The sequence below is a fragment of the Polyodon spathula genome, chromosome 23 (genome assembly GCF_017654505.1).
Source record: "Polyodon spathula isolate WHYD16114869_AA chromosome 23, ASM1765450v1, whole genome shotgun sequence".
In the NCBI taxonomy this organism is placed as follows: domain Eukaryota; kingdom Metazoa; phylum Chordata; class Actinopteri; order Acipenseriformes; family Polyodontidae; genus Polyodon; species Polyodon spathula.
In genome coordinates, this window is record NC_054556.1 from 26,678,224 (window position 1) to 26,688,855 (window position 10,632).

At 43.7% G+C, this 10,632-nt stretch overlaps 1 protein-coding gene across 1 annotated transcript; it reads left to right on the plus strand.

The window, feature by feature from the left end:
- The first annotated feature begins 1,650 nt into the window (after nucleotides 1-1,650).
- On the plus strand, nucleotides 1,651-7,759 carry LOC121298500 (transcription factor SOX-12-like). The gene is made up of 2 exons (XM_041225643.1): nucleotides 1,651-1,891; nucleotides 2,206-7,759. The coding sequence occupies exon 2, from the start codon at nucleotides 2,303-2,305 to the stop codon at nucleotides 3,398-3,400; it is 1,098 nt and encodes a 365-aa protein (XP_041081577.1). The 5' UTR covers nucleotides 1,651-1,891; nucleotides 2,206-2,302; the 3' UTR covers nucleotides 3,401-7,759.
- Nucleotides 7,760-10,632: the final 2,873 nt, after the last annotated feature.

Here is a 10,632-nt window from a genome sequence, read left to right on the forward strand (position 1 = left end):
GACAGACACACAGACACCCAGACAGACACACAGACACACAGACAGACAGACACACAGACACACACAGACAGACAGACAGACACAGACACACAGACACACAGACAGATACACAGACACACACAGACACACAGAGACACACAGACAGACACACAGACACATTGGTTGCAATGCAGTCAAATAAATAAATAAATACATTTCAGTCTTAGACGTACCGATGCAATACCCAATGCAGCTCACAATGCTTAGCAGGCTCAGCTCTTGTTGGCATTCCTATGACTGAGCTGCATTCAGAGCCAAGCTCTATATCATTCGTTATAAACTGCTATTACCGAGGGAGACGATTGGCTATTGTAGAAACATCATGAACAGTGACTTGAATGCCCAGACACAAGTACAACTGTGCCTTGCCCTAAGGGACTTTTATGAAGGACAGGGGTCTGTGTAGATGGATGACCAGCTTGTGGGAAGAACAGCACGTCACAAGCATGAAGCCAGTGGAGTGCAGCTACACCTGTTTCAGCTCTGGGCTTTTTGTGTGTGCTTTGTATTTATAAAGACAGGTATTGATTTTTAGGTGGGACCAACAGTAAGCAAACACCATGGTTCTGCATGGGTTACAGTCATGAAAAATAGAAAGATCTGTGAGTTAAAGCCATGGCTGCAATAATACTCATAATAACCAATGGAAGCAATTCTTAAAAAATAAAAAATACAGCCATTATTACTGGTAATACTGATATAAGTAGGTCAAAATACACCCTGCAATATATGTGTATAATAGAGCACAGCTGATAAGCAGTTTAGTTGCATGGAATCACACTCAAATCTACAACAAAGTCTTACTGAATAACCTGCCACTGTAAATGAGGACACGCATCTGTCAAGACGGGACCAGGGGAACTCATTGTGATTCCGAGATGTCCAGGTAAGGTCTTTGCTCCATTCGGAATAATTCCCTACATTCCTGCAGCTCCCATAAGCCCCCAATGTCATGCTCAAGACAGTTCAATCTTGCATGGTTCTGCATGTGCTGATTTGCAATGTCTGATAATGACTTGGCACAACTGTATTATCCTTGTGCCAACAATTAGTTCTTAATTGAAATCCAAAATTGAAAACCTAAATCACATTAAAACAAACGGCTCCAGGAGAAGAGAAACCGGCGACCAGCGGACAGACGCTCTCAGTTGCAGAGATAACTCCTGGGCTTGGCTGGAGTGTTCTTTAGAATTTTTTTTTTTTCCCAGCATATTCTCTGCACTTCACTGCACTGCAAGTTCATTACAGATTCTCTATTAATCATCGTAACCAAGACTTCTGTCTGCTGTCAGGGTGAACATTCATGACAATTACCTTCTAGGTGATAGAGCATGTAAATATCACGCTGAAGCAGTATTCACTATACAGTGGTGATCAGAGTGTAAACCACCTGTATGCAGCGCACATGTGTTTGTTTTGCACTGTATTCACTCTTGCAGCAGGAGTGTCTGTTTCAAACCGCTCCAGCTCTGTTGCAGAAACTTTCTCCCCTACATGCAGCGTTGAAGTGGGAGGAGCTGGCGGCTCCTCTCAGACAAGGCTGAGCTGCTCACTGGGAGGGTTTATAGGAAGGCAGACAAAGGGGCTGGACCTGCAAAGAGGCTGGAGAGAGACGGCAGGCAGAGAGAGAGGCAGGGCTGACACACACAGACACAGAGACTGGGGCAGCAGGACTAAGGCAGGCACAGACACTGGGCCATTTACATTTACTCTCCATGCCAGACAACAGTACTTCAGCATCCCCAGTGGATTTCCTGATGCAGTAAACACATGCTGGTTCACTGGGGAGAGCACGGACTACCAGAAAGGAGCATGTTATAAAGACAAGTTCCCCAACCCTGCTGAGCCACTGGTAAGGTTGCATTGGGAGCATTTCTGTGTTTTATTTTACAGATGATGTTACAGATGGCTTATTTGTTTATGTATGAAAATAAAGTAGGGAGAAGAGGTGCAGTGGGCTGCATACTATGTGTTGTGTAGTCTGTGCAGAAAGTAAGAGCAAAAAAAAAAAAGACTGTTGGCTTCTGAAAACAGAAAGGACACAGAGAGCAAAATGCATGAAGTTCTTTTCCAGTTTGAATGTGCAGGATACTGAATCACTAAGAGTTTTCATTTGGAGGGAAGCAGGGCTTATGTAATGTCACTGAGCTTTTCTTTGATCTCCAGGGGCAGCTTTCTAATATGAGAAGAGATGGGAGGGAGAGAGGACACTAGCACGGATACCCCCTGCTTTGTCTTGCTGAGTAGAGACTAGCTGTGCACCATGGTTCAGCAAAGAAGACAGAAATACCCAACCATGATGGAAAGAGATTTTATCCAGGACGCCTGTGCAGGGCTGGGCAGTGAGGAGGGGGATGATGTTTTCGGAAACGTTCCTCCCAATAAAGACCCCAATTGGTGCAAAACCCCCAGTGGCCACATCAAGAGACCCATGAACACCTTCATGGTGTGGTCGCAGATCGAGAGACGGAAGATCATGGAGCAGTGGCCAGACATGCACAACGCAGAGATCTCCAAACGGCTGGGCAAGAGGTGGAAGCAGCTCCCGGACTATGAGAAGATTCCCTTTATCAAGGAGGCGGAGAGGCTGAGGCTGAAGCACATGGCTGACTACCCTGACTACAAATACCGACCCAGGAAAAAGAGCAAGTCTTCCGGACCCTCCAAGACCAATGAGAAGATGCCCTTGAAGGGCAAGCCGTACCCAAGTCGAGCGAACACTGGCAAGGTGCTGAAAATCAAAACTACTGCTGCCAAACACAAATCCAGCAACCCCCTTGGCAATAACAAGTACAAGAGCTTCGACATGGATACAAGCCAGGACGACACTTTGGATGTTCAGCTGCAGAGCCCCGCTGGGCTCAATGACAATCAGGACACCCTGACCCCGGCGCTCCACTCCTATCACCAGCAGATCAGCCAGCCAGCACTAGACAAGGCAGCACCTGCGCAGCCTCATCTTCCTGTTTCTCCGCCCGTCACCCTTGTCCCCTCGTCATCAGATGCCAGAGCAGTGAAGTACACAGGTCAGACCTCTCCTGACCCCGAGCTGATGGAGCACAGGCAGTCAGTGTCCGGCAGGTCCTCCACACCGAACTCCACCAGCTCAGCCTCCTCTCGTGCCGCGTCACCTGCTTCTTCGGATAAGGAGCTAGAGGAGGAGATCCTGCATATCATTTCTAACACAGGCATCAGCAGCACGCCCCCAGAGTGCTCTTCCTTGGACAAGGATTTCGACGTATTCCACGTAAACTCAGGATCCCACTTTGACTTTCCAGACTACTGCACTCCAGAGGTGAACGAGATGATATCCGGGGACATGTTAGGACCCAGTATCTCTGACTTGGTGTTCACTTACTGAACCTTACCTGCCTACATAGCGACAGGCTGTTGCGCTCTGGTACAGTACGCTATTTCCTCAATGAGTCCCGTAAGTGCTATTGATTACATGACACAAGTTGCCAGCTTTTATTATGACAACACGGGCTTCTGAAAAAAATAAGTCATTGAAGACAAGTAAAGATAAGGAAAATGTATTTCCAGGTCAAGCTTTGTGTGAACCGTACACAGTGATATAAAGGGGAATTGAATCCATAGTTACAGTGAACTCAATTTGAAGCCTGGTTTCTTTTTAACATACACATGCGTTGCTGTTTTGGTGTAAGTACATGCATGTATAGCATATGCTCTGTGCTCTTAAAGGGAAAACCATTCCCCATGCTCTTAAAGAAAACATTTGCTGATATCGTCACAAACATTCAGTGGAGTGCGTCTCAAGGATGAACAGCAGTGAACCAGCATTTTAATAAAAGGGCGTTGGGATTAGGGTTACTCTCTTCAGACAGAATGCTAAATTCAAATACAACTGAGGAAGGAGGGGAGCTCTCCTATTTTCAAGTTTGCAAAGCTGATAAAATAAAAATGCAGGGTAACACTTAAGCAATGATAATACATCTATAAACATGTTTAAAAACAACCAGGGACTAATAATGAAATCGAAATACTGTGTTACACCCACCTAACAAAAGCATTATAACAAACGCTGGTTTTGCTTTGTAGTCTGACAAAAGCTTTGCAGAAAGGGAAGTGATTACATTCAAATCGTTCTAAACGGCCGTCTGCCTGTTAATGTGACCGTCATAAACCTTTATCAAGCTGTTTAGAGATGCGTGTCGCTCTATCCTTAAACCAAAGTGTGTCCGGGCGACCACAGCCGTCAGTTTGGACTCTCCGCGGTTCTGTCAGAATAGTCTGCGAGTCCAGTTAAGCAGAGCGAGAGAGGGACGCCGCCTTTGTGCACAGAGCCTGCCGTCCACACTCCCTGTCTGTCTCCTGAGAGACGCTGCTAAAATGCATGTCTACAGTCTAGCTTCAGTTGCATGCTCATCTGTGAATGGAGAGAAATCTGCAGGCTGCCAGCTGTTCCCATTGACTCCGTCTCGCTGGCTGAGGAATCAATCTCCTGGGTCCTAGTGCCCTATTGATAACATTCCGTCTGGTGGATGGCAATGGTGATGCGAAGAGGGCAGCTGCTCTCTTCAGTGCACACAAGGAAACGGGACCGGTTTTCTCGAATATACAAATCTGTATATCTGTAATATCTTTTTTTCGCTGCAGCTGCCAGTATAAAAAATCAAGCTTGAGGACTAAACAATTACAAAACTGAAGCTCTACTGAGCATGTGCATCAAGGAATAGTGCTGCATGTGGATTTTAGATAGAAGAGACTAGACTAGCCAATGCTGCATACAATTATTATTATTATTATTATTATTAATATTATTATTATTATTATTATTATTATTATTATTATTATCAGCATTTCCTATTTTTATTTATTGCAGCAGCCAAAATAAAGATAACAAATAACTACATAGGAAAACAAATCAGAAAGCTATTACAAAACTAATACAAAAAGCAATTACTTTTTAAAATGTAACTGATTCTCACCTACAATCAAAACACCTTTTTAGGAACGCAATTTTGTGAAACCTTGCTGTTGGAAGCTGCTTCAGCCAGTGTGTGTCTTTACTACACTGTCATTACATGGTAACAACACAGTAATTACACACGTGGCAGTGTAGCTACAATGCAACAGCATGCTTATTACTGAATGAAAACGTTGGACGCTTGCAGAATGATGATTGTGTATTTACAATGCAATTAATATGTTAACACATTATAGATTCGTTACAATGTAGTTGGAGATACTTAATGTGAATTATTGTGCAAACAAATAAACGTACACATAATTGGACAATATTGGACAGAATAAATCATGCATAAGGTGGATGCCCTGTAAAGAATCTAACAGGGCTGTTTGATAGTAATGCCCCTTCGCACTCTGCCAGTCCTGCAGTACACAGGAATGCCCTGCAATGCCTAAAGCCCCATGAGTTCAAAACCATATGGCTTTCCTCTGACTATCGAAAGTGCAACTCTCTTAACAAGTCATGGTGGGGTGTATCTCTTGTATAACTTTCAGCAATTTCAAAACTGCCCCCTTTGCTCTGGGTCCCTAAAGGAACTTTATTCACCGAATAGAAAAGAGCAGCACCATTTCATTAGCACGCCTATTGACCTTTCAGAGAAACTCTTTGGGTCTCAGCAGGAAAACAATAATATTCAAAGCCATTGATGAGGTGGCTCCTGCTTCAAAAAGTAACAATGCTTTTAAATCAGGAGACACTTAATTCACAGAACAGACTGTCTTCAGCTTGAGAAGAGCCACCTGTGTAATTCCGAGACGTACTGTATTTTACAAACTACAACAAACATAGAAGAATTATTAGTATTACTGTACTTTCCAAAAACGAAAAGGAATATTTAAATAAATAGCCTCTTTGTGTAGTTTTGTTGTTGCGTCAATCAGGGCATATCTTTGTTAAATTTCTAAGTGTAGACAACTAGAGTCATCGCTTGTAACAGCAAATGACAGATACTGGTAAAATATTCCAATGCAAAGCGTCACCTAAAACAATACTGTGCTGCAGTAAAGTGTCCAAAGCCTATGCAATGGGAAGCTCTATTGTACAGCTCCTGATAGAGGCCCTCAATCACACTCCGCAGACGTGACAGACAGACAGAAGCTCACAGCTCTGTTATCAAACCAAGCACCAGCAGTTTGCAACTACCAGACTCAGGACAACATTAATCAAGTCATTGTGCAACCGCCTCCTCTTTTGTGTAAAACACACAGCTTGTTAGATGATGTGCTGTGGATGTCTGTGTGTCCGAGGTGCAGAATATGAAACTATTAACTCTGCTAGTGTTTCTCTCAAAAAAACCTTGAGAAATGAAAACATGAAGCTAGTGTACCGTCTGTGCATCTCCTCATAAAAATATACATGAAATGAACAGCATCAAAATATGAATGGAATGATAAACAATAAGTGTCAGCACACCATATCATCAAAGCGGTAAATTTATTTTCAAATCACCCTAACTAAAATACCACAGATGTTTCTCAGACGGGCTAAAATAAATGATTGTCAGTGTCATAAAATAAAAACTGCATATGAATTAAAACCCCCATCTGGTCGGCTCCTCCCACTTGCCCCCCTGTTTTGATTAATAGGGCGTCCGCAGATGGAGACTCAAGCACAAGAGAAATGTTGCTTTCATGCGTAACACTTCAAGTGTGACACCTCAGAGACCGAGCCATGCCCAGCACGTCTGGCAGAGCTTCTGATCATACTGTGATTCATCTGAAAACTAGACCTAGGCAAAGGCAATGACAACATCAAGTGATGTTGTGTTGTAACCAAGTGCTGTTATATTTTATCATAAAGAGGAACACAAGAAAGCTGGATCGCATTACAGATTAAAAACAGCCGAAATCCAGCCACAGATCCTGCGTGCATTGTGCACAGGTTAGCAGCTAGTGCTTGATGCAGGACTCTGTGTTGTTGCAGAGCAGCATCTGTGTGTGTTTCTATCAGCTGTCTTAACCCCAGTCTACTGAACCAAAGCATCTGTTTCACTATTCTGGGAAGATGCTGCATTAAAAATCGAGTTGCTCACACAGAGCAGTCAGAATGTAATTACAGCAGCTGACAAAATGTTGTTCCCAAACAAACCCCTGTCTTTATAGGTACAGAGAAACTATGCTGTAAGAGCAGGAATTGTTTGTAATAATTAACCATTACAATGTAATTACCTGGCTATTCCTGCTCTCTGATCTCAAGTGTTAGAGCCTATTATAGATTGTGGAATCATTGTTCTCCGGAAGCAGAAAATCTTGCAAGATTTTTCTCCTCAGGAAATTATTTTTCCCTTTTCAAGTTCAATCTCTGACAATACCCCCAATTTAGTGCCTGCAACAAACAGAAACAGGGAGGAACCAAACAACAGACCTCATACAATTGAAATGTCACAAACACCAGACCTCATACAGTCATGGCTGTCTGACCTGCAACATTCTGCACTGAGTGCTTAGCGCTAGCACGGTATCTCTGGTATATTTTTGTATCGCACACTTTTTGCATTACAGCCAGTCAACCTGATTGAATCATTCTGTGTGTGCAAGGCAGTGGAAGTGTGTTTCTAGATTTCTTCTTTCTTTTTTTTGTAGCAGACACATCTGTGTAGACAGCAGCTTTGTAAACAGGAATAAAAAGCACTTTGTTTTGTGAATATGTAGAAGTGACAGTTGAACTACCCTGATCATTATTGTTGTAGTACTTGATATAGTGGGACTCCATCACTGAATAAAACGTTCTGGTCCAAAGCTAACTGGTCTTTCTTATTGTCTGTACTGCATCACAATCTTACCATGGCCATCTTTTACAATGGCTTTTATAATGGCTAACCCTAATCCTAACCCTAAACATAACAGTAGCCCATAATCCTATCCTTTAACTTCTAATGCACAACCCTTGAAAGAAAAAATCCCAACCCTAATATGCAACCCCAAGCCCAAATGTGCACACCCTGTCACACATACAAGTGTACTACTACAGTAAAGCTGAGGGGAATCATGTGAGATGAACCACACTTGTAAATCACAGTAAATGCACAGGATTAGCTAAAGAGAAGCATGCACCAGGATACTCTGATATCCTGGAACACAACATTAATCTGTGCATGTGAGGGAGAGGCTGCATGTCCCGAGAGGAGAGAGAGGTTTCTTGTGAATTAGAAGGACTTTTTCTCATTTGTGGAGAGGAATGTGATTGTACGGGACGGGCTTCATGGATGCAGCACCACATTTATCTCCAGGAGTGTAGAAAAAGCCTAATTACTTGTGAGAGGCTGAAGTGCAATCTGTATCAGCCTGGGAAATCGATTGCACTGAAGAGCATCTCTGCTGATGTTAATACAGTTGAGTTTCAATGAAGTGCAGAAACCGGGCTGGGCAGAGACAGGGGGGGCTGGGCAGAGACAGGGCTGGCAGAGACAGGACTGGGCAGAGCACAGCAGACCCCCTGCGAAAAAAGCAAGACCACTGCAGGAGAAGGTGCTGGAGCGATCGCAGCTGAATGCAGTCGCTTTCTTAACATCTACAACACGACAGAGCAGACATGTAGGAAATATTCAAAGGTGCAGTGCCCTGATTAGAGCTCCGATTTCTCCTAAAGCAGGATCGAGCAGCAAGCTGTGTTATGGGCAATTCACCATCTGCCCAAGGGCACTGAAACTAGGGGTGTTGAGGGTGCGGTAACACCCCCTTGGCTTTGCATGGCTTCTATCATATAAAGGGGTTACAGTTTTGTTCAATGGCTTTCAGCACCCCCACTTTAAAGATTGTTCCAGGGCCACTGCATCCTCCTGAACCTACCATGCGAGCAATCCCCTGCCTGGGGACCGCCAGTGAACCCCTTTCTTTTACTACAGGACAGTGAATTAGACAGTTAAATCACTCGTCTTCAGCAGGAGCCAATGTTCAGTCCAGGCTACAAGATCATTCAGTATTCAGAGTACATAAAAAATAGCAGCATATCCAACAAGTCTTTGCTTGAATGGATTTAAGTTGCTTTCTGCACGTATAATAGAAGGCTTTCTGCATCTAATCTATCCATCACATATGTAGCAAGATCATTGTTTTGTTCTTGTTTGGAAGGATATGTCTCCTGCACAAACAGCTCATTGCGTCAGACGTTTCCATATCATGCCTCTGATCAGGTTTCCTGTACAGTATGCCGTGCAGTGCACTGATTGCATCTTCCATTCCGACCGCAGCCCGCTCTCTCAGAAACACACAACTGGCTGTTATTGAGTGTCACTGCAGTGCTTTCATAAGAACCCATATTGGTTGCAGATTAGGACTGGACAATACAAGATGAATTGGACACACAGACACAGAGAGATGAGAGGATGCAGATTTGAATATATGCTTTCATCATTTTAAACTGATTAAGGCACAGCATTTAATTTCACCCCGGGTGATTCAATTAATTGATTAATCTGCATTCATTTGAACCCCTGATATAAGTAGAGGCATGTGCTTGGTGCTTACCTGCTGCATGTGCATGTTTGAATTGTTGTGCATGTACTGCAGCATCTGCACACGATTGCTACACTGAACTGCAATGTGGAGAATACCACACAGTCAAAAGTGACTAAACCCCTGTTTGTTTTGAATCGAATGTGATTCCTTCATGTACAAAAGACAGTAGTTGGGAGCCATAGTTATGAGACTGTGCTATTTGTGTTCTGCCTTGAGAAAGAAAAGTGCTTATGTAATGATGTTATAGGGCAAATGGAAGCCATAAGCATCACTGTGCCATAGGATAAAGGGCTGCCTTATAAAGGGGGAGCCGTGTCCTGCATGCACCCCCAGGTCCCAGGATCAGGTCTGGGAAGAGGACAGGGTAGCACACCCCTGATCCTCTGCATTAAGAGAATGCATCTGGCCTCATATCTACATCCAGTACTGCTCTGAAGTGCTGCAGTTTCTCATTGCAATGCAGATTCATTTGCTGTAAATTCTCAAGTGTAACGCAGGGAACAGCACCTTCAAATCATCCCTCCAGGCTGCTTCTCTGCTCCCTACACCTCATTGTGCTTATTATATACAGCTCTGGCTAGAAGTGCCTAATAAATATTTCCTTCAGACCGTTATATGATGTCAGTGTTGAGGATGCCAATTAGAAAAGCAGGAACAGCTGGAACTGAAAGAAGAAGAGTTCTGTAAATCTAAAAAGCCGTGTCACTAACTCTGCAGGATATGTGAAGTGGCATGATCGCGTCGGCTTGTTTAGATTGCATTGCTGAGCAATATTACAAGAGGAGACAAACAGATGGGCAAATAACAAGATGAGCTGTCTTCACTGGATCACTTGATGCAGCTCTTCCCGGTGCCACTCAATTAGGACTCCCTGCACACAGCCCTGTTCCACACAGCCTGCGTTTAGTGTGTCTGTTAATGTCTTTGATAAATGCCTTGCAGGTGTCACAATTGCACCCAGACTGACGTGGGGCGGTTTCCATTCCTTAAACAGACCTGGTACTCTCTGTTGTAGTTCAGTGTAACAGGACAGAGACTGTGGACAACTTCACCGTCCCCCAGCAGACACGTGTTTTCATTCCAGTATGAAAGAGCGATGTACAAACAGCCGTATAGTTTTTTTTTTCACATCATTCCTGCAGCAGG

Bases quoted from the DNA above. Each gene is read 5' to 3' on its own strand.
- LOC121298500 (XM_041225643.1), top strand. From the start codon at position 2,303: ATGGTTCAGCAAAGAAGACAGAAATACCCAACCATGATGGAAAGAGAT.